The sequence below is a fragment of the Eleutherodactylus coqui genome, chromosome 8, assembly GCF_035609145.1.
Source record: "Eleutherodactylus coqui strain aEleCoq1 chromosome 8, aEleCoq1.hap1, whole genome shotgun sequence".
Taxonomy (NCBI): Eukaryota; Metazoa; Chordata; class Amphibia; order Anura; family Eleutherodactylidae; genus Eleutherodactylus; species Eleutherodactylus coqui.
In genome coordinates this window covers 109,626,337-109,651,314 of record NC_089844.1, presented here as the reverse complement: position 1 = coordinate 109,651,314, position 24,978 = coordinate 109,626,337, and the positions used below count along the sequence as shown (strand labels likewise).

The 24,978-nt window shown below is 43.7% G+C and overlaps 1 protein-coding gene across 7 annotated transcripts in view; it reads left to right on the top strand.

Annotated features, from left to right (window-relative positions):
• Nucleotides 1–24,978, top strand: part of MRTFB (myocardin related transcription factor B) — a 263,949-nt gene that overhangs the window by 157,569 nt on the left and 81,402 nt on the right. The window contains exon 1 of one of the 7 annotated variants that reach the window (XM_066576202.1): nt 12,622–12,931. The exons of the other annotated variants lie outside the window; for them this stretch is intronic. Within the exon in view, the coding sequence (XP_066432299.1) occupies nt 12,811–12,931 (121 nt within the window). The 5' untranslated portion in view covers nt 12,622–12,810. Of the gene's footprint in view, nt 1–12,621; nt 12,932–24,978 lie in introns of those variants that run through there. 7 annotated transcript variants of the gene reach the window in all.

The window sequence follows — 24,978 nt, the reverse complement described above, 5'->3', positions numbered from 1 at the left end:
GGCTGTAGCTCCGGTTCTATCAGTGCTACAGACATGCTTTTGGTGTCATTTTACAGCCAAGGTGATAGAACCGAAGCCACAGCTGTTTTCAGTTGGGGTCTGGAATAACGAATTTACAGCAGTAATTTCAGTATGTATACAGAGTGGTGGGGATGGGGGGCAGTAATCTATGATCCCCCTGCCTTTTCTCCCGCTGTCCCAAGGAAGAGGTAACATGGGGTTTTGGTCACGTAATCACTCCCCTTATCGATCGGGGAGCTTATTTACTCTTTGTCACATATTAGGAGGTTTTTTTTTCTTTATCGCAGAAAAGGAGTGAGGATTTGGGACTTGCTCCTCTAAACATGTCTCTGCTCTTTTTAACCCTGCAGATGCCATGGTCATAGCTGACAACTGCATCTAAATGTCCCCCCCCCCCCCTTACACAATGTTTTAAATATTGAAATAGTAACCAGAGCAAAAAATGACACCAAATTGGTATCGCCACATCCAATATTACATTATTATCTAGCACAGTAAATTCTATTAAAATAATAGCTGTTTTCTGGTCATCTCACTTCCCCAAATGGTAATAAAAAGTAATTGAAAAGCCATATAAACCTCAAAATGATACCAATAAAAACTACAAGTCATCCTGCAAAAAACAAGCAGTCCTACAGCTCTGTCGGTGGAAAAATAACAATGTACTGGTCCTGGAATGTGATGACACATAAAAAGTCTAGTTGTAGAATGAAAAAAGGAGTCATATTGTGCAAAAGCAGTAAAATACATTGAAAAAAAAACCTAACTTGTGTTGTCGGAATAGTAGTGACCCATAGAATAAAGTAAACCTAATAATTATATCACATAGTATATAAATAAATCCCCAGAACAGTACTGAAAAGGCTTGCTTTCTGGTGCCCCACAGCACAAAATTTAATAAGTTATTGAATACATTATATGTACCCAAAATTGGTTCCGATGCAAACTAGAACTTGCAAAATACAAGATCTCATACAGTTATACTGATACAAAAAAAATTAAAATGTGATGACCACTAGAAGACAAAGGGGCAAACTATTTACTGGTTCATAAGGTTAAAATTAGTTATGTCACTAAGGTGTTAAAAATTGACTAAACCCCTTAAAGGGGTTGTCCCGCGCCGAAACTTTTTTTTTTTTTCAATAGCCCCCCCGTTCGGCGCGAGACAAACCCGATGCAGGGGTTTTAAAAAAAACAAACGGATAGTACTTACCCGAATCCCCGCGCTCCGGTGACTTCTTACTTACCTTGCGAAGATGGCCGCCGGGATCTTCACCCACGGTGGACCGCAGGTCTTCTCCCATGGTGCACCGTGGGCTCTGTGCATTCCATTGCCGATTCCAGCCTCCTGATTGGCTGGAATCGGCACCCGTGACGGGGCGGAGCTACGAGGAGCAGCTCTCCGGCACGAGCGGCCCCATTCAGAAGGGAGAAGACCGGACTGCGCAAGCGCGTCTAATCGGGCGATTAGACGCTAAAATTAGACGGCTCCATGGAGACGAGGACGCTAGCAACGGAACAGGTAAGTGAATAACTTCTGTATGGCTCATAATTAATGCACGATGTACATTACAAAGTGCATTAATATGGCCATACAGATGTGCTGAACCCCACTTGCTTTCGCGGGACAACCCCTTTAAGGACCAAGTGCGGTAAATGTATTAGAGCCTTGTGTAGCGCAGAGTGATAAGGCAGCAGAAATGCAGTCCTAAGCTCTCGCGTACAACCTGAAGGTTGCGAGTTCAATCCCCACGTGGTTCAGGTAGTCACCTCAGGTGACTCAGCCTTCCATCCTTCCGAGGTCGGTAAAATGGGTGGGGGTAATAAATTACCTGAAAGAGCTGAGGAATAAGTTGGCACTATACAAATAACAAGATTTATTTATTTTATTCATTTATATACGGCGCTTGGTCCTGAGCTTTAATCCCGGCCGATAGCATAAGTACGGCGTGGCATTAAAGCCTCCGCTCCTGTAATCAAGCAGGAGCAAGTCGGGTCCTTAGCTGTTAGTCACAGCTGAAGACCCAAAGTAGAAGGGAGAAGCAGTTTGTAACCGCTTCCCTTTTCCATGCTAGGTATTGCTCAACAAGCGCTATGTACTAAAGAGTGGAAGTATTACCCGGCAATCACGTGACTGCTGGGTGCCCCTGTCACAACGAAGCTGCAGGGTCCTAGCTGACACTATTGGGGATATATAGGGGATATTTTACCCTATAACTGGAGCTCCTATGGATGCCCTGGCTACAGTGGAAAAGAATGAAATAAAAAAAGAAAAGTAAAATGTGACGAACCCCCAGAGGTCTTACATGACATCATGGGGGACATAGATGGTAAAAAAAAAAAAGTTACAAAAGTAAGTTAAAAAAATATATAATTTACAGAATAAAATAAAAAGACATAAAAAAGAAAATGACCCAAAGCCGATGACCACCAAAACGGCTGTCATATGCGTCCTGTAATCCAAAACCATACATATTATATATCAAAGCATCTAAAACAAAATGAGGAACCCATTCCCTTGCTTTATTTTAGTATAAATATACTAATTTTTAAAATCAAACTATAAATGTAAAAAAAAAAATCATTTTTTTAGCTTTTTACCCCCAATAAAACTAAAAAAAATTTAGGGAAAAAAGTCTGTGAAAAAGCCCTATATGTCACGGGCGGAAAAAAAAGCAGCAAAAATAATTTTAGCAGTTGAAAAAAAACAGGGCAGTAAAACCACCACATGGGTAAAATCCCTGAAAAGTATCTGATCCTTTTAGGAGCAAAACACCTTGGTCGTTAAGTGGTTAAGGCGGCTGAGTTATACACCAATTAGATTTACATAAGATGTAGATTCAAAATCTAAAATAAAAAAAAAAAAAGTGATGGCAGGGATTTTACAGGTTAAATATGACTCTTAGGGGGTTAACCTTCCCCCTTACTGTTTAAAGATAATTTATAATTCCTTTCCATATCTTACCAATCGCCCATTCTTCTAGCAGGCAGTGTCATGTGACCAGTAACAGCACCACATCCTATAGACCACGTGGGCCAGGAGCGGATGGCAAATGCCCTGTGTATAAGGGCGAGCACCCACTGGCGGTTTTTTACCTGCGTTTTGCGTTTTGCGTTTTTCCTGCACAGGCATAGAGATAACATGTGTTCCTGTCCACTGGTGTTTTTTTTGCGTTGCGTTTGCGTTTTTAACATAGGAACTGTCAGTTGCACATGTGTCCTTATTTTTCTCCTAATGCACCCATGAAAGTCAATGGAAATTAATGGAAAAGCCGCGAAAACGCCGCGAAAAACGTGCGGGAAACGCGGCGAAAACGCTGCGTTTTTTTCCCGCGGAAAACGCAAACGCCAGTGGGTGCTCGCCCTAAGGCACGTCTCTGATAATCTTTTGTTTTGAGGTGTGTATTTTATTCTCTATTGGCTGCAGCGGTCATGTGGGTTAACAGCATGTGACCGCTGCAGCCAATGTCGACAAAGACTGGAGAAGATGGACAGAGCGGCAGCGCATTAGTGGGAGGTAAGCAATGTGTTATGTTTTATTTTATAGCAGACCCCATTCTTTTCATACTCAAGCAACCCTTGTAAATGAGTTGTGTTCTTTACATCCTTTCTATAACCACCCCCCCCCCCCCCCCCCCCCACACCCCCGACCAACGCCTGTCCCCATTTAGCCTCAACAAAGAGGCACAAAACAAGCATCAGATCACTCGTCGGAGGGGACAGGAAGCCCATCGACTTCAATGTTTCATGATCCTTTTTGATAGAGAAAAGCTGATAACTAGAGCAGTGACTCCTAGGAATAGACCCATCCCATGATGAATTGTATTACTGGGGACCTTCTCTACGCAGATTCGAAGAAGTATACTCCATTCTCCAGAGCTCTGGTTTCTATATATTTACGTGCCGTGCACCCGGGAGGCTAACAGACCAGGGTCTACATGCATTCCTCTACTACTCAGCTGAACAAAGGAAGATAAGACTTTCTAAGGTTGTTATAAACCAGAGTCCAGTAGGTTTTGACTCATCACCAATAGATCATTCATGACCAAGATGAATGGGAACCTCTATAGATACACATCCATATGTATGACTTGGAAGGAGAATTGTTGGAATGGTCTTTAGTAGACCGGACCTTGAAGAATGCTGATTTTGTTTTGGGAGTCTCATTCACATGCAAAACAATGTTGATGAAGAAAGACAAGACCTCACACTGTGTACTGTGCCTTTAAAATCCAGTGATATTACCATTTAAGTCAATCTAAACCCAAAACTTGGTGTTCCCTGTATACGTAGTGCTATATATTGTACTGAGTAGAGAATGCCCATATCATAAATGGTGCTATTGAAATAAAATGACACAGCACAGTAACATATTGAAGTTTTAAAGCCTGATCTGCTGGCATAAACAGACATCTAACGTATTCCTCAATCCATTCAGACCATGGGCATGTCCAGCGGAGTACAACCATCTTCAGCCCATAAGGTGAAGCATTAATACTTTAATGTATTGCCCTATTATGGATTCCGCTGGATGTGCTATGTACTAAACATGCCTTATCTTTGGCTAAACCATTAAGTAAAAAGGAAATGTGCTCCAGGCATTTGACAAACATATCCAAGGGCTTGTATCCAGTACTGTGTTTTCGCCACTTATTACATGTGCCATGCACGGATGCATGATGCGTGGTGAATGGAGTCGATGGACTTTCATTGCTCCATGTACACCGCCATGTAGACCGTGCGTATTGATACGCACAAGAAATAGATCACAGCATGCTCTATTTCTCTGTCTACCACACAGTGTGAACCCTATACATTTGTATAGCCTACGTATGAAATGCTGTCCATACATAATACATTGCATATGCACACTGTTTTCATACGCAAGCCCGCTATGAAACAGAGCGGGGAATTTAAAAAGAAAAAGTCACATTGCGCATGTCAGAGTGTGTGTGATACGTGGGCATGTGCAGTGCATTCGCAGCCATACGCGATCTCTGCTGGCAGAGCCGATGTTGGCAAAATTGTAATATGCGGTGAAAACGCGGTTGTGGACATGAGCCCGTAGCCAGAAGGTCACCAGCACTCTTTCTAATATGAATGTACTTTAATAAGAATGTGGCTTCATCCTTGTGATATGTCTGTATGACAATATATTAAAGAAGCACTCCAGGGAGGCAAGGGGGGGTGAACCATTACAATGTCACTGGCCTTTGCTGTGAAGAATCCAGTTCTGTAGCTCGTCCTCTCCTTGCTGTGTATTCTGCACTTTCGATCTCCAGGTCACATGAGCAGCACTCTGACAACGCTGTGTCCTGCAGTTAACTGCAGGACACAGAGCATCAGCAGAGTGCTGGTCATGTGATCTGGAGATCGAAAGTGCAGAATACACAGCAAGGAGAGGACGAGCTACAGAACTGGATTCTTCACAGCAGAAGTCCGTGATGATATGATGGATTTTCCTCAAATATTAAAGGACACTACTTTTTGTAGATCGTTGCATCCAGTTTTAATTTAGTTGCAGACTTATCCGTGAGGCATTCTGAGACGAGGGTTGGGGATGTTGTTGTTGCACTTAGGTTTACATAGAATTATTAATTTCTTTTTCTTCCTCAAGACTGACAACAGGAAATGGTAAAGCTACCTACTAATGCTTTCCTGGCTTTGTCATCTGGCAGAGCTCATTGTCATGTCATATCTTGTGCCATCTATGGTTTTACATAGGACTGCTGGTAAATCGGCTGCATGTACATGCCTCGGTGAAACACTTAAAAAAAAAACGCTCTGCCACATCTGGGTATGCAGCCCTTTTGGTCATCACCCAGCTTTCCCAAGAACAGTAGAACTGAAGAGCTGAATAGCATTTTTACACACTTTCCTGCATGTGGGAAAATGCTGTATAAAGCTGTGCTGCCTTAGATCTGTGTGATGAGGCCTGATGTGTGCTGGGTGACTGCTATGAGATGACACGGTTTGGATTGATAGAGCCTGAACCATGAGATCTCCGTGTTCTGTCCCCTCCAAAGCATCTGCACAGCTGGTCAGTCTTTTTCCATCTGAGAAGCAATTTTCCCACAGAAGATAGTGCGGGGGCGTGAGCAAACATTAGCAAGGAATACAAGACACATCATCCAGTTTTTCCCTCTTCACCCTCCTTTCATCAGAACAGACGAGCCCACGAGCTAGGATTTTAAAGGGATAGTAAAAATAGCGACAGTTCCTCCCACACTCTTGTTACGTTGGTCATCATCTCTGTACGACTGAACTTCCATACTGCTCGCCAGTTTCTCATCAGATTTCAACAGATGATTTTTTTCTCTTTTTTTTCTTAAGTCTACTTACTAAAAAAAAAAATCTTTGCTCAGCATAGAGTTTGTTTTTCTTCCTCTCATGTGGGTGCTGGGAAATACCCATGAGCATGTAGACGCTCCATGAAAATAATGGCCTGGTGAAGCATGAAGCTGTGGCACCACAAATCTAGTCAGCTGTACCGTTAGCACCAGATAGTCTTCTGGGCTGCAGAAAGTCTATCCGAGGGCATAGAATGGTTTGTGATGTCATTCTGTTCTACATTGCAGTCACTATATCATCTGCTTGATGTATGCTGTGGTGCTCCGGTACAACTCAGGAGGTTGGGTGGAGTGGAACCTATGCTCATGTGCGGGAGACCGGAGCAATGGCTGTAACATGCCCATGTTTTACATTCTGTATTACACCTGAAACACCCCGACACCCACACTCTAAAGTCATCCAAGTTTGGTTTGGTAAAACTTCCAAGGGGTCTGGGTATTTCCGCCATAAAGGGGTTCTGCCAACATGTGCAACCCCCTTGAGAGTGTCGGGTTTGGAGCAATCAGCTGCACGCTTTGAGTCCTCCTCTCAGCATCCCCGGCAATCAATTAATTGCTCCCGGGAAGCCTCAGCCAACCTGACATTTTCCCTGCAGCGGCCACTGCAGGAGAAACATAGTATTACAGGACAGAAAAAGGTCCGCCAGGATGGGAGCTGCTCTCTATTCTGGGACATAGGTTGGGACCCCACTCTGATGTTTATATGCCCTAATAGGACACCTGAACAGATGCCATCTTGGCACAACCCCTCTAATATGTACCCTGAAACGCAGCATGTTAGTAGGCTAAATCCAGAAGTGGAACCTGCACAGAAAAAGAAGTTTGAAAAATTTCTACCTCTTCCATAGTTTGATCAAATACTACTGTTCATCCATAACTAAGTTGTCTAAATTTCCATAATTCCTATAATAACATAAATTCTATCACAAAAAGCAATGAAAACAAAAACCCCTCCTAAGTTCTGTTTACGTTTACCACTTCTCAAACTGCCAATGAACAATCGGTGGTCTGAAAAGTCATTGCCGAGGATCTCATGGACATTTTCATCAGCCGAGGGAAAGCATCACTGTTGCCAAGTGATGGTTCTCAAAAGAGCGATGTGTCAGCAGGGTCCATTCACACGGGCGTATGTGCGCTGCGTATTACCGGCATATTTTTATGTGCATAATACGCAGTTCTGAGACCCCCATTGATTTACATTGGGGTATTCAGACTTGTGTTTACGTGAGTGAAAAAATGTGCAGCGTGCCCTTATGTGGTACGTATTACAGACCGAAATAATTCGCTAACTTCAATGGGAGGGCGCAAATACGCATCATATAAGTTGAACCTCCTTGCATTTTTCCTTTGTGCACTCATCATAGGCAATGCATACGCATGCTAAAAAATCAAAACACTGTGCATTTCACGGACCGAAAGAACGCCCGTGTGAATGAGCCGTCAGGCAGCAACACTTTGTAGAAATGGCGCTCCACATGGTACACTTACCAGTAACAATGGTTTCTGCGCTGGTAGTTTCATCATCTGTCTTCTGCGCTATTCCGCCTTATGGTGCTGTTACATCTAACGATTTATCGTTCCAACAAGAGAAGTATGTCCGAAAGAAAAAAAGCAATCAAAAAGTCGTATGTATTCCAAAATGGAATAGTACCAATAGAAACTGCATGACGTGCTGCAAAAAATGAGCCCTCGCACTACTATGTCGTCAGAAAAATAAGAAGGTTATGGCTGTCAGGAGATGGCGGCAGAAAGTAATTTAAAAAAATTAAATCTCAATTTAAAGTAGTACAGCAAAAAAAATCATATAAATTTGGTATCATAGTAATCAACTTTATTCTGTGGGTCAGTATATCATGTCATTTTTGTAACAGTCTGTATGCCGTAGAAACAAGACGCACCCAAAGATGGTGGAATTTTAGTTTTTTTTTTCATTTCACTCCACTTGGAATTTTTTAAAGTTTTTCTGTACATTATATGGTGCATAATACAGTATCATTGTAAAATATATCTCATCCCGCAAAAAACAAGCCGTCAGACATCTACGTCGATGGATAAATAAATGTTATGATTTTTGTTAAAAGGGGGAAGTCAAAAAATTTTTTTTAAAAAGGGCCGCGTCCTCAAGGGGTTAATTTAAGGTGTTCTCTATATTCTATGCATCCTGTATATTTTCTGCTGCCTTAACTTAAAAACCTTGATTCTGAGCAGAAATCAATTATGGATATTGAAGAGCTATTGTGTGATCAGCTGAGTAATGAGGCGTTTCAGGCATCACGGTGTATGTCAGACGCACCAGGGGGGCTCGCTAGCAGCTTATATACAGTGTATTCAGTTCCAGGGGCGCAGTAGAGGCGCGTGTTGATGGGGTGTACTTTCTTTGCAGTTTTCATGTAAACTCTGCTGCCCGATCAACCACTTTCATGATTCCTCTAGATGTTGTCTCTGCTTCACCTCAGGTCTTCCTGTCACATGGGGTGAGTCTTAAAGGGATCATCTCACCAAAATTGGTTTGTATTAATTAAAACCAGATATTAGAACATTTTCCATTTTTTTTATTGCTTTTGTTTTCTGGTTGTAGATTTTTTTTTTATTCCACTGTCTATACATGACTATAGGGGCGATCATCTTTCCTGAGCTCCATTTAACAGCATTCAGCGATATGCTTTATGGTTGCTTCATGGGCCATTCACACAATGGACAGGAAGGACCCATTGACTTGTATGGGAGGCTGTTGCAGACATGCTTGTGATGTACAGAGGGAGGGGGAGTATATAGTCACAGCCTATACCTCTTGTGGGTTCTGTATTATCTACATATAGGTGTTAACCTTCAGTGTACGGGTGCGTTTAGACGGAACGATTATCATTCAAACAAGCAAAAGTGAACAATATCATTCGGTCTAAATACGAGCCAACGACTGAACGAGAATCATTCGCTTTTCATTCGTCCATTTTATTCAGGCCTTAAAACTATTGTTGGCCCGTTCACTTATCGTTCGGTTTAAACAGCGCTCATTCATTCCCTCTCATTCATTTATACAGGGACTAAGCGATTCTTGTTTGAATGAGCCAACAATGCATTTGTCTGTCTAAACAGGCTGCATGAGTGCGAATGAATTAGTGTTTTTTTTTGTTTTTTTTAAAAATACGGATTGTAACCGAAAGTTAAAAAGAAAATAATCAAAAACTCTTAGGCCGCATGCACATGCATGCTGAATCCTGCAGTGGAATCCGACCCTGTGCTTGGCCGGTGACCCTGCGTACCTCTCCAGATTCTCCAGATGTAATACAGATGTGCCGAGGAACATGCGCAGTACAGATTATGCTGCATTGTCGCTAGGCGATGACGTGGATTCCACATCCTTTCCGCAATGAAGATTGCGGAAGGTCGCAGATTGGACGGCTTCCATTGACTTCAATGGAAGCAATCTGCGCTGGAATCGAACATGCTGCGATTTTCTCTCCACGAGCGGAAAATCGCAATTGATTTCCATTCATGGACATGGAAAAGCGATTTCCCACAGCATGTTTATAGGCAGTATTTCTGCGGAATCCTGAGGCGGACGTGTGCATTGGGCCTTAAACAATATATTTAACACAAAAAATGATTTATATAATAGGCCATGTTCTGATGACCCATTCCCTTTAAGGCGAGGAGGATTTTAAAGTTACTAGTTCTAGGTTATAATGTGACTACAAGGAGTACGTACAGCAACACTGGCAGCTGTAGAATGTGCCCTGTAGGATGAGTATACAGTATAGCGAAATGTTACTTTGTGTTCTGCAATGTTTTTCTTTGGCCTTCTGAAGCTAATAACAATGTATCTTCATCCTCTAGTAGATATGGGTGAAGTGTTACTAGCAGCATTGGACCCTTCTGTACCTGCAGGGATGTGATCTGTGTGTTTGTTACATTGTATGCGGTATGTGACTGTACTACTAGAGACAAAGCTGGGACTCTCATAGGCTTTCCCTCCCCATGCTTGGCACCTAGTGTTTGTAACAGTCGTCTGCAGTCCTTATTTTTGTTCCTGGGTCTAAATCCATGTATCTGTATAATAATTGATGATATGTGGGATATTCTGGAATATCACTACACAGCTTTCCCATACTCCTGAATGTCCCATCTGGCTAGTTATATGACCCCTCCAATGGCAGCTATAACCAGAGCCATACATGTTATCATCCTGCTTCCCCAGAAGCATGTGTACATAGCGATGTAAATGTTTACAAGCAGACTGAAGGGGAGGAGGAAAGTTCACAAGTAATTTTTAGATTTCTGGGTGGGGTGTTAAGAGGGGAGGGACGCTAAGCCTAAACTTCAGGACATGTGAAAGTGCATCATATAAGAATGCTGCTCATGTCCTCAGCTGGTATGTATGTACATGTTTCTGCAGGGTCTCGGGACGTAAAGTAGCGATCATAGGGGGCAGATGATTTTCTAGGCTTCTAGTCAGTAATATCATTGATGAACACTTCATTTGGCCTTTGCCACCTTTGAAATGGCTGATAACAGTGAACAATTGTTTGTATTTACTTGCACAGCAAATAGACTAATTTTAGTACTTTTTTGCCATTTGTTTCTATATGTAACAGGAGAAGGTAAATGTTTGGTTGGAATGCGGTGTAGATGATGTGGGGTAAATGTTCTTTGTCTCTGATGTAACATGAAGCCTTGGTCCCTGTGTCCTGCTAGCATCCGCTCTAGGCTACTCTCTGTATGTGCAAGGTGTCCATTAGGATTATTTAGGGCCCATTCATACTTCACATGTACGTTTAAAGGGGCTTTCCAGGGAAATACTATTAGTGACCTATCCTCAGAATAGGGCATCAGCAGTTGATCGGCTTGGTTCTGCCGCTCAGACCCCAGGCCAACCAGGTGTCCACTGTCAGCTCTGCTACACACAGAGGTCGGAGCGAAAACTTCTGCTCCAGCCCCCGTGTAGTGACTGGTGCATTAAATCAATGGGAGCTGCACCTGCAATTACAAATGCCGGCCACTACATGGAGGCTGGAGCAGCAGCTTTCACCCCAACCCCTGTGTATTTCAGTGTTGACAGTGGGTGCTGGATCAGATGATTGTCTAGGGTCCCAAGTGGTAGATCCCAGCCGATCAACTGTTGATAACCTATAGGTCATCAATAGTCTCTTGAAAACCCCTATAATGGGTGCCATAGGCTGCCATTGTAAACAAAATGTATAGCATACATTATACATTTAATGAAAGAGCACACTGTGCCAGAGACCACATATGGTAAACGTAGACTGAGGGTGGTTTCATACGGGCGAAAAAATCGGGCAATTTCTGCAGGATGCGAGAGTCAATTAAAAAAACTGATTATGAAACCAATGATTTTCAATGGATTCCTTCCCATCTGCGATGTTTTCACTGATGCGATGATGAGAGAACAAAAAAATCACGGCATGCTCTATCTTGCTGCAATGTGCGAATTTTTATTATTTTTTTTAATCTCCCATGTTTCCCTATGGAGCCTTCATTTTATCGCAATGCAACAAACCTGCATTGCGATGCGATTTTAACATTAGAAATTCCTATTGACGTTTGCAATAAAAACTGCGCGTTTTTCGAAAGTGATTTTATCACGGTTGGCAGCAGCAATGCGTGATTGTTCTAAAGGGGGAAAAAAGCTTTGCTGATGCTTAAAAATCATGGGAGCAAAGATGCGGTTTTCTCGCAGCAAAATCGCGATCGCCCATGTGATGCTCGCCTGGGTGTGAAAGTGGCCTTATTTGCGTAATTTCTTGTATTGGATACAGAGATTTATTGGATTTTAAAGGGTCACCAGGAAATGACATTAATGGGTTTCAGGCTGAAATGTCATTGCTTGCGCATTTTGACTTTGGGGGGACATCCGCTGTTAGAGGGTCTTCTGGGTGACAGTAGTGTCATTAGCAGCTTGCGCGGCGAATGATGTCCGTACGGGATACGGTCACACTCTAACGCTGCGCTGACCTTGGCCTTTGTCTAAACTTGTGAGGCAAGTTGCTGGAAGAAGACTTGCAGGAGGACTGCGGCACAGTGGTGGTTGGCGGAGGAGTCCTCCCCACCAGCATGCATGCAGGCAGCAGTGACAATGTGTCTTGTCCTATCGGTGGCGGCTGGATTTATTATTAACTTCAGAGTCAGCGTTGGTTATTATACTGGAAACACAGTGCTGGTGGGTGGAGAGCTGCTGTACAAAGGGGTGGAGATCTGCACTCTGCTGTTTCCACAGCTCCGCTTCCCTGTCTGCGAGAATTCACTGTGTGTGCAAGTCACAATTGAAAGGAAGCACCATGGCTTTTTCCCTGGCTTAGACATGTAATTTGTCTGACGGCTATCCCAGGAAGGATTGTGCGCTCTTCCCGCAGTCCATTTTCCCTCGACTCCCCTGGTCATTGCTGGATATACCTATTAGAATCTGGAAAGGAACCTCATCATGATTGATAGCAGTAAGAAGCAGCAGCCTGGCTTTACGGAGATTATACCTGCCGGGGATTTTGATCCATTGAAAGACAAGGAATGTCTTGATGCAAACAACCAGAAAAGTCTGAAGGAAGGTCAGTAAGCTTGTGGTTTCTGGCTGGTGGAGGGGGGCGCATTGCAATGCAGACATGATATCAGCCGGTTTGAGCCGTTTCCAGATGAGAGTGCGGATCCAATGTGTGTCTGCAGTGTCCGCATCCTCGCATTCTACATCTGTTTTCTGCATTAAGCTGGCTAAAAGGACCAGCCTATGTGCAGTGACCCTGTGCCCGTCATTGTCCGGGATGTCTTGTCAGGCCTGCATCCACCTAAGGGAAATATCCTAAGTACTTAAGATGATTAGAGACTTTCTTCTGCTTTCTAATGGTTAGCAAAGTGGTTTTAATTGATTTTTTATCAGACGCTGTTGTATTAACTATTTGCTCCCGTCTCCAGTATTTTCGCCCGTTTGTAGTCGCTTCTTAACCTCTTTTTCTTTTGATTGATCGGAATTTGAAGTTGAACTATCATTCTGTCCCCAAATCTGGGTTTTACATCCTATCCACAGACGGGCACGGTAAGCTCAGCCATGTCATTGTCCTCGCAATCCTCTTTATGATGATCGAAATCTGTATTAGGATTCATAAAGTATCTGCTTATGATGGAAATGCACTGTGGGATTATGTGCAGCATGGACGGTGCTACCTGGGACCATTCACATACTGGATGAGGATTGCTGCACTAGGCAATAATATAGGCTTTTAGCCCATTTCTGGTAGGACTGTTTTAGTCTAAATAGGCAAAAGACCCATATGGAAATGTAGAGCCCTTGTTCCCATATGTTCGGCAATCCGGCGTACTTTCCCTATGTCATGGTGCTAGAACGCCAGAGGGAAACGGATGCCAGAACTGCGTCGATTGTGACGGCGGATGTCTCTCTGCGCCGGATGGGAAAACGTAGCATGCAGCGTTTTTCTATCCGGCAATGGCCACCGCGCAAAAGTGTCATCCGTTGTGAAGTACAAAACAACTGGTCCCATATATGTGCATAAATAGTCTTATTTACAGTATATTTTCGGCATGCGTAATGCTAATTCTCTCATTGCTGTACCTGCAGTCCTATGTAAATGCACCAATCACGTACTGCAGTACCCTTACTAGTTGTGGCAATCGACAAACTTGCGCTGCTACATCTGTAAAATAAACTAAGCTACTTGACTGAACACATTCTAGTGGCTCCCTAGAAAGTAGAGGGAGGCGAGGGCATGATGTCCCAACCTTGTCTATAAACAAAGCTTGCGGATTACATCATCTTCCATCTGCCTTATGCTGCCGGGAATGTATGATCTCACTGTGGCCCAAGGTCTAGGTGTAAATCATTACCTCTGCTTCAGGAGGAAACAGGCTTCTTTCAATCCACTTTATCTTCTTTGGATATCACATGGTTGTGTTTATTTTTGTATTACCATGTTGTTTGTTAGATATTTGTTATGGGTGGCATAAATATTTCATAATACAGATGTCACAGAGCTGAGATTGCCCATAATCTCTTAAAATAGTGTTTATGAAGCAACAATGTATCCAGCTGCTCTTTACCATTGAGGAAGTAACAGCCGAGTCATCAAAACAAATAACCCAACAATGGGAGAAAAGGGGAGAGGTCCCTGCCCAGAAGAGCTGACAATCGGAGTGCAATGGGTGGAGTGATACAATGAGGACGGGGTGCTTACATGTTTCTAATAGTTTTACATAGGACTGCATTAACTTAATAAGACTGTCTTATCTTGGATACTTCATATTAGTGCGGTGTCTCTGCTGCAGCTCCCAAAATCTTCACTTTTGAAGCAACCACTCAGTCAACGCCTGCATTGCAGACCATCCATTTAAAGGGACTCACAGCTACTTTAAGCCTTATGAGCTAAGCTGACATGCTGAGTCCGGGGATGTACGTCTTATACTTACCTCCACCACCGTTCCCCTGCTATCAAGCCCGCCACTGCAATGCCCTCAGCAGACTACATAGTGCACACTTGGCAGTCCTGTCATTCTATGCACACGCCATGTAGTCCATGGGTTTGACAGCTGATGCCCATACACTTTTAATAGCCATCGGCTAAACCGCTATTGCCCCCAACTACCCCATACTCCTGAATGGTCAGTTCGGGGACAGTGGAGAAAGCAGCAGCAAGACCGTTTTAGAGATGTCTTATCTTCATGGGATTGGGTGTTAAAATTGAAAGGGCCCATTTTTTCTGAGAATTGCCTTAAAAGAGGTTGTGTGATCATTGTAAGTTATCCCTTATCCATAGGATAGAGGATAACTTGCAGATCAGTGGGGTCCAACCACTAGGACCCCCACGCTCTCAAGAATGCGGGCAGCGGCAGTTCGAGAGATGGCGAGTTCAAGTGCTCCGCTATCTCAGCAGTCTCATTGGTGCGACTAGAGTATGTGACCACTGCTGCCCTACACTCCTGGACGGGCCAGGGCTCAGAGCTCGGACCCTCACCGCTCTGCACATTATACCCTATCCTGTGAATAGGGCATAACGGGCAGTCATGGCACAACCCTTTAAGTCAGTGCACTCACTTTCAATATACGTCTTCTGTGCTGCAGACATGAAAGCTGGAGTATACAGACTGTTTTATACAAATATATTGCTTAATTTTGAGTCATTTTGTGGTGTTTTTCTCGTTTTTATATTTATGCCTAGTTTCAAAATGCTACTAGTTGCCCATAGAAACAGACAATGGGCTTCTCCACTCTGCCGGCCGACTTGTAACCTACCAGCTATGCTGTTACTTTGTTACTGTCATCAGAGCTCCCACAATGCACTGCTCTCTGCTTACAGGAAGCCAGGGAAATTCACATCTTCATACACGAATGAAGAAGGCCACATTATGCAAATCAAAATTGATAAGTAAAGCTAAGAATTTACAAACTTCCGAAAATCTTTCTTTAGACTTTAACATGGTTGTTGCACAAAAGTAGTCTCTTCCTTTAGATGGCAAATTCAGCTCTGCTACATCTGTGTGTATGGAATCAGCAAGCGTGCTTGATTTAGGGAGCTGCAAAGTTTGACTAGTGTTGGTTTATGAAGGGCCGTTCTCACAATGAGTCAGATCACCTATAGACTTGAAATGAATGGTCTGTCTGCGCTGATACGGTCTGTCTGCGCTGATACGTGGGCTTTTTTTCGTTAGTGTATTCATTGTGAAAGATAACGCTGCCTGCCTCAGGTACCGGAAAGTGATAAGTGTCTGGGTGTGTTGCATGCATTCGCTCTGTTCTTTCTGGCTCTTTAGATCAGCTCTTGACTTGTGGTTTGCTGTAAAAGTAACCACAGAATGTTCCATGGCGGACGCTGGCTGTTACTGTCACCATAACAGACACGGGGAGTTAGTAGTATGACTTCTGTCAGAGTACACGGATGTATAACACGCCGGTCTAGCAGCATTCATTGCGTTATTCTCATTGGACATTTCTTCTCCATGGCTCTCGTCACAGATTACAGTGAATGTATTAATACTGAAAAACATAGGAGTACGTGCATTAGAGATTTATCAACTGGAGTTGTCTACAGCAACCAATCAGATTGCTTCTTTAAAGGGGTGGTCTCGCGAAAGCAAGTGGGTCTATACACTTCTGTATGGCCATATTAATGCACTTTGTAATATACATCGTGCATTAAATATGAGCCATACAGAAGTTATTCACTTACCTGCTCCGTTGCTAGCGTCCCCGTTGCCATGGTTCCGTCTAACTTCGGTGTCTTCTTGCTTTTTTAGACGCGCTTGCGCAGATGCATCTTCTCCCTTCGGCTGGTCTTGGAAGCATCGGCGTTTTGGCTCCGCCCCCTTTTCGCGTCATCGCGTAGCTCCGCCCCCCGTCATGTGCCGATTCCAGCCAATCAGGAGGCTGGAACCGGCACACGTCATGGGGCGGAGCTACGCGATGATGCGTACAAGGGGGCGGAGCCAAAATGCCGAGCGGAGCCGAAGGGAGAAGAAGGGAGAAGACGGATCTGCGCAAGCGCGTCTAAAAAGGCAAGAAGACACCGAAATTAGACGGAACCATGGCGACGGGGACGCTAGCAACGGAGCAGGTAAGTGAATAACTTCTGTATGGCTCATATTTAATGCACGATGTATATTACAAAGTGCATTAATATGGCCATACAGAAGTGTATAGACCCACTTGCTTTCGCGAGACCACCCCTTTAATTTTCAAAAGGACTTCTAAAAATGAGATGTTTATTGTTCAGATTTTTCTTCTGAAAAAAAGTGTTTTTTTAGCTTTTAAAATTTAATAAATTAAATATAAAATAAATTATATAATTTTTAAAAATGTTCTTATTTTTTTTTTTTTTAGTCTAACTTTAAGACTTGAACATGCCATAGCTTATACAGTACACAGCAATGCTCCTGTACTTCGGTGTACCTTACCTCTCAATGTTAGCTTACTAGGCCTTGCCATAGGCAGGGCTTAGTAGGTTCTACTACATGGCAGGCTTGGAGGCCTTCACTGGGCTCCAGATTGCCATGGCAAGTCATCAGCACAATGGGGTGAAGGAGGGACCGCCCATCTCTTTATCAGCTTAGATGGCACAGTCTGCATTGCTGTCCCAATCCTGGCTGTTAGCTGTTTAAAGGGAACCCGTCACCGTGCTCAGTCTGCTGGAGCCACGGGCAGCATGAATCTGTGACAGATTTACATAGTGCCCCATGGTAAGTGATATTCGCAAACACTGCTTTAAAGTTTGACTGTTTGACTCTAGAACGGAGCGCTCGACTCAAACAGGCGGGCTGCGTCTGCTTCTCCCCACCCGCAGCATGTTGACTCGCAGCTCTCTCCCAGGTTGTGTGTAGGGAGAAGGCTGTCAGTCTTCGTGCTGTGGGTGGGGAGAGGCTAGCGCTGCCCAGCTCTGTTCCCAAGTCAAACTTTTAAAGAGTATTTATTATGAAATGCCGCAGCCTTTCAGATTGATACTTACATGCGGGCACTATGCATATCTGTCCTGAGTTCATACTGCCTGTGATTCGGGCAGCATGAACCCGGTGACCGATGCCATTTAATACAGCGGCTCCTGCCGTGTATGAAGAGAATTGAGATCCCACTCCATACATTCCCTGGTGGCCAATGACTTACATGTAAATCTTGGTGGTTCAGTGGTTAAAAGTTCCATTAACTCTCAGGAAACAGCCAATATAGCTGTCATATAGCATGTCATCCACTCTTTCCCAGACTTCTGAGTGACAAGCCTGCCTAGTTAGGCAGTGACACATCCCCTGTTGTATCACAATGTAAGTAGACAGACTTGTCGTTCAGGAGTTTAGGAAAGCAAGATGACAAGGGTATTTAGTGAAGAAGAACCTGCGTTTATAGGGTAAATAAATAAAATTTGTATAGTGCCAATTTATTTTGCAGCACTTTCAGGTAATTTATTACCCTACCACCAGGCTGGGTACTCCTTTTACCTACCTCAGAAGGATGGAAGGCTTGAGCAGTCAACCCTGAGCTGGCTACCTGAACCAAGCGGGGATTGAGCTTGCAACCTTCAGGTTGTGAGAGTTTAGGATTGCATTTCTGCTGCCTTAACACTCTGCGCCACACGAGGCTCTCTGATGTCAGGGTGGAAAAAAACCTCTCAGATGATCAATCCAAAGGCAAAAAAACTGGTCATAAATGTGGGTAGGTTTGATAGATAAGAACAACAAGGTATCCAGTTAAGGTAGGCAAGGCAATGCAATGGGTTTTAGGTGTGTTGAAAACACCTTTTTGAAGCATGCTTTCATTACCTTTTTTTGCCTTTGGATTGATCCTCCAAGAAGGGTTTTCTTTATTACCATCAGACCCCCCTCCCTCAGTAAATACTTCTATTCTACACTTTGCATCACTTTATGAGCGCAAGTTCTTTTTCACTAAATACCCTTGTTCTTCATTTTCCAAATTCCATTGTTGGGTTTTGGGCCTTCCCTGATGCTCTCCTGGCTTATGAATGCTCTCTGGGCATAAGAAGTGCTGCCTGTTTTTGGCCCACCAGGACTCGAGGTGTGACAGCCACCCCTTCCCCAGGTGTAGCGGTTCACACCAGGCGAGTCCTTTCTGAACTTTCCGTGTTTTTTTTGCTATTTCTCCCAAGGTGCTCTTCTTCTGATTTGTTTTTTGTAACCCAGGCACTTGGTTACTTAAAATCAATCTACTGTGCGTGAGTTCCAGGACAGAGTAACGTCTCAGTTCCTGTCAGCAGCCTACCATGTGCTCGGTGATTGTAATATGCGGAGGCTGCATGAGCTCAACTATTTTTAGTCTCTCCAAAAGTGTATGGAGTGAGGCGATGCAAGAAAATAGGAAGGTGATACAAAGCCGATGAATCAGAATGAACTCGTGTAAAGGCCTAAGCTGGGTGTCCGAGCCACAGGAAATGATTGTATGGGGGTTCTATGTGAAGAGATGTATGCGGTCAGCGGAGTGTCCGGCTGCAGTGTTACTAACATACAACATATCATAAGGTTGTGGCCATAATGCCACTGGTATCTCTCCATACTACTTTATAAAGTTGTCTGCCAAGTTATAACTTAGCTGACCGTTTTCTTCTTTATAGATTGTGAATATTTCTTACACCAGCCATACACATAAGGAGCGACCACTCAGTCGTAAGTCAGATTATACATGCTAACGATCTCGTCATCAACGGGTCAGACTAATCTGGTAGATCAAGCACATAATTTAAAGAAAAATTGTAATGTTTTTACATAAAAGTATTTTTATTGGCTACTGTAAATGATTGCCTGTAATCGTCCGATCATCCGTACACGTCTGGATTCAGCGGCTGACGTAACCTGCCATCATGAGTGCTTGTTTGCATATAATTCTGCGCCTGGATTCGTATGAGCAGTTTGACTTTGGTCAGTGAAAAAGGGACCAGTTGCATTTTTGCAATTTTCACACACTTTTTGCATCCATTTTACATCCGTTTTTCACGCATGCTTTTCTTTGCTCTTCTTTTTTATGTAGTCCCTACAGTAACATGCGTTAAAAACAGATCAAACTCACATGGCATGCGACTGTGATCCATTTTAGAAACACTCCCATAGAAAATAATGGGTGATTATTGAACAAGAATTGCACAAAAACAGGAAAAACTGAAGACTGTCCGAGAGGAAAAAAAGAATCACATGTGAATTAACCCATGGGTTCTTTTACTGTGCGAGTTCTGTCCATCTTGGACTTGGATAGAAATCACACCTGTGTGCCTGTGTAAATACAGCCTAAAATCATAGTCGGGTTGACTATGGTAATCTGGTATATGAGCAACCTTACCATTGGCTTAGGGAATAAGTGGCTACTAGATGCATCTGGCGCCATTTATATGCCGAAGATCTGAACATTAAGCATGGTAACCTATCTATGGTTGACCCAACGGGCGTTCTGGAACAGTTGGACTGTGCCGTACATATGAGTCATGACCACTATCACTTTTTGTTGATAATCTCAGAGGAGCCTATTGGGTGAAAATACCGGAATTCTATCTAAGAGGGTCATGTTGTGGTAGAGTCTACTTTTGTAGCCGGTCAATACAGTAGATGACTCGCTTTGCGATGTGGAAGTACACTACAGGGGATGGTGCCTAGAACTTGCACAGTATTTGTGAACCATGAATATCACCTTCTGGAACATTCTTACTCTGCCCACTCACCAGACAAAGGGGCTAAATGTCCCAATATTCACACCCGGCCCTGGGGGCAGCTGGCCATTCAGCCTAAACAATTGCCGCCTGCACATAAGGATACGTCCAGACATGCACGTTACTTGACTACATTTCCCCACATGGCATCCGACAGGCGTATTTGGGCATGCTTAGTGCACAGGAGATCCTTTGTCCGTTAATTCTAATTAGATACCAGAGGTTGAACATTTCTGAAGTTCCACATTTTTGAGGTAAATGGCTCATATACATTTTTTTCTGTTGCGCTTTCATTTCCACTTCCTTAGTTTGTGCTTGGTATCAGTTCCTATCCTGTATCAGTCTTGGGTCGTACTATGCTCATGTACGCTGGTGCTCAGGCGCTCCCAGGTAGGTGTCCAGCCCAATGTTTACTCCTATGCCAAGAGCATTATAATCTGATCATGGTGGGAAGACTTCTCTGTCCAAGGCCCAGACCCCGAGAACATTGTAGCAAGACATAAAGGTGGGTACAAGTACGTTATTCAGGAGCGTTGTGGTTATGACAGTGGGGTATGAGGGGTTTAATGTGACCATAGATAAGTCTGATGGCCTGCTGTCAGATACTTGGGGACCAAAACCACCAAGTATTCTACTGAACGAGAAAGAGGAAGCTACGGGACTGACGGAAAGTCAGAGACTATTCTAGACTTGGTCAGTGGTTAGGTATAGTGTAGAAGGCTTGTACGGTCACTGCTGGTTATATATAGTCTTATCGCAGTGCCGGATTCATAGTCCAGTCAGGGGAGTGCTATCTGATTACTTGTGCTTTTCTGCAAACACCTACCTGCCCTGCCCAATAATCAGTTACCCAGGAAATTACTGTAGATTCCCAGTGATAACAGATGTAGATCTGCACAGACGCTCCTTGTTACTGTTCAATGGGCGGTAAAAAACAATTACATTACTTTTGTCTCAGCTACTTGCAGAAAGTTGCACAACAGTGCGGTTGGTCGCTCTATAAGGATATTCATTAGTCTTGGAGAAGTCTGAAATTACTTCTTGGTATAACTACTTGGTATAAGAGAAAAGAGTGTCCCTTTCTTAGGAAGCATTGTAGTTCAGGGTGTAGAAAGTTTTATCAGAGCCGCCTCCTATCAAGGTGTGGAAGTGTTGGCATAAAACAAAGGTGTGTTCTGTACAGAAGTGCAAGAAGAAATACAAACTGCCATGGATTCCGGCTACCAAGGAGCAGTTCACTCTTGCAGTTTAGATAGATGGAACAGTTTAGCATACGGCTATTATGTGGGAGATATAGATACTTTGGATGGCCATTTATACCAAGTGAGCGTCCAAACCCTGTGGTTGGTAAGAGAGTGCCAGAATACCGGCCCTCTGGCAGTCCGTCGTTAGACAAGTATTCATATGACGCAAGTAAACGATAACAATACATGTTCAAGCAGCGACCGTTCCATTAATGGTATTTACCACGCATTGTAAGGCAGAGCTTGGCAACAATACCGTAAAATTGTGTGTTTTCATGCTTTTTGTGGTCCCAGTTTTCCCTGAACTGTTTCTATATAAAATGGCAGCTGCATTTGTTAGACGTCTGCGAGAAGAAACCACCGCGCATATATTGCAGTGTGGTAGCGACGGTGTGGATATGCATTAACCACTTGTTACCGCAGGAGGATCTTTCTCACGTTCATGGGGAAATAGTTTTCTCTAAACGGCTTCTTCTTTTGTTGAGCAGTATGTGTATTGCGGATCTGCACCAAGTATAGCGCGGGTTTCCGGAAATCCAACTGACATACAGAAGAAAAATAAAGTATGTGTCCAATGCAGGAGTTGTGACCAAATTCATCGTAAGGCTACGTTCACGTGAGTCTTGCGCTTGTTCTGTGCATTGCGACACAAAGCACGCACGAATATAAACTACATTCTTCTGAATGGGGTCCTACACAGAGGCAATCACCCCCCCCCCCTACTCACAGCGATGCTGCAAGGTAAAGCGCCACTACATATCCTATTTTGACATCACCTATTGTTTTCCATGGGGCAGTCAAACACCTTGCACGCCATGTGATGTGCGATCTGAAGTTTCCCATTGAAATCAATGGGAAACACTTACCGATCCTCCAACGTGCGTGAAACAAGCGCCAGAAGATTGGAATTTGTGCAAGGCGTTTTTGGGGTAAAACGCATGTTGACAAGTGCCGATATCACGCTCACCCGTGTAAAGGTAGCTTAAGGCTGTTTACACACGGGCTACAAAATTGTGCAATTTTGTAGCAATGCAGCAGTGCAATAAAACACACGTATGTGAAGCCCATGGTTTCCAATGGGTTCCTGCACATGAGCGATGTTTTGTCTGATGCTATGTTGCTAGAAAACAAACACAACATGCTCTATACAGCCGCGATTTGCGATGTTTTGTAGCCCGCGTTTCCCTACGGAGCTTCCTTGTTTATCACATCGCATGAACTTGCGATTTTAACATTAGAAAGCCCTATTAATGTTCTTGTGATAAAATCGCGGGTAGCAGTTTCACCAAAGACTTTTTTACAAGAAAAAGCTTCACTGATGCTATAAAATTGCGTACACAAAGCTACGATATCGCAGCAATTTGTACCGCCGATATCGCTGTCACCCGTGTGGAAGAGGCCTCAAGCAAATTATTTGTAGCTGCCTTTTGAGTTATGCCATTCTGCCAATCCCCTACCATCAGCGGATCTAGGCCACTAAGCAGTAATGGTGGCTTTCTGTGGCATTAAGTGCGGTAGGAGTTGTTCACATTGCGGCAGAGCCTTCAGTCAGGTTTATGCATCGGACGGATCGGCTGATCCCTCTCTATAAGAACACCAGGGCTTGTGGCGGCCATAAGCCACATACCTTTTTTACTACCCTGTTTCCCTGAAAATAAGACATACCCTGAAAATAAGACATAGCATGCTTTTCCAGAATTTTTGAGGATGCAAAATGATTTTTCAGGGTTTTTGAGGATGCTTGGAATATAAGCCCTACTCCAAAATTAAGCCCTGCTAGCAGTTAGTTTAAAAAGTCAATTTAAATAGTGTCCAGGCAGCTATACATGTAAAAAAGTTAAACCTTTTTGAACAAAAATTAATATAAGACACTGTCTTATTTTCGGGGAAACACATTATATGCTTCTGTATGGAATAGTTTTGTTGACCCTTGATGTGAACATCCTTTTAGCGCTCTTGCACTTCTGTGACTCAGCCACTAGATGGGTAAGAGAGCGGTAAAAAAAAATTCCATCCGAGGGGTGTACATGGTATAGGGGGCATTTGGTGATATGGACAGCCCTTTTAAGACAAAGTTTGAGTATATTTGTTATAAATTGTTTGATTTTAAAAATGGTAACTTGGGCTGTGACAGTCATTCAGAAACACAAGGCAGCGGCGGTTCTGGGGTCTTCAGAAGCGCATCATTTGACTCCCCGTTGCCCCACATGGCATCCTGCAGACATTTGATGACGTGGAGTCGTTCCAAGCCAGTTAGATTATATTTGTTTTATTCGTATTCTTTATCACAGCCTTTTAGAAGATGACGGCTGATAGTTATTAATATGAGGGCTGAGCTTCTTCCCGTCCCCCGTTATACACGGCTGCGGATGACTCAGAGGGGCCATTTCTCCCCTTCCTGTGGAGTAGACGGGCCACACACTCATCGGGGTCGGGCCGCGCTCACACACATGTACTTGCATTGCAGATCACACTCCCAATGTACGCACGTATAACACGTGGTAAATGGCGTCAATGAAAGTACATTGATTTTCATTGTTCCACAATCACTTGCGGATATTTATTTCGTATGTTACGTGCGTAAAAAAAGAACGCTGCGATTTGTTCCGCTGCGTTTTACGATACGGTCGTGTGAACCCGGCCTTACAGTACATAGAATGTCTGCCTTGCTGGTAGGAGAGATTTGCTGGTTTTCTGCTACGTGTGACATGACTGTAAACCACCCCTTCTTAAAGGGGAAGGTCCGTGATCCCATACTGTACCCGATGACGCCCATACACCTTGGCACTCTGTACTGCATATTCCGTTGTTTGCTGCACACAACTACTGTGAGGTGTGGTAATAATTAGTCACTACCTAAAGCTCATGTTCTCCCCCCTCCAGTTACTAAAAAGCATTGAAAGGAACAAACAATTCTTGAGTAGCAATTGTATATAAACCCAAAGCATTGTGTGCTGTGAATGGGGATTAGGAAGCTCTCCGTAGTGTGAGGGTACCTCTGCAGACAGAGGGGCTCACTGGGCTCTTGCATATGGACTCCTGCTATTTGGGTCTTGGAGGTAAATTTGCTAACTGCTACAATGTAAATGTTCCCCATGTCCCGCTTGCTCTGCTGATACAGTGATGCATGTAGCACATTGTATGTGGAGCGGCAGTGGAATACTAGTTACATATGGCTGGGCAGTGTATTTTCCTGGTGCCTCGGCTTTGCAT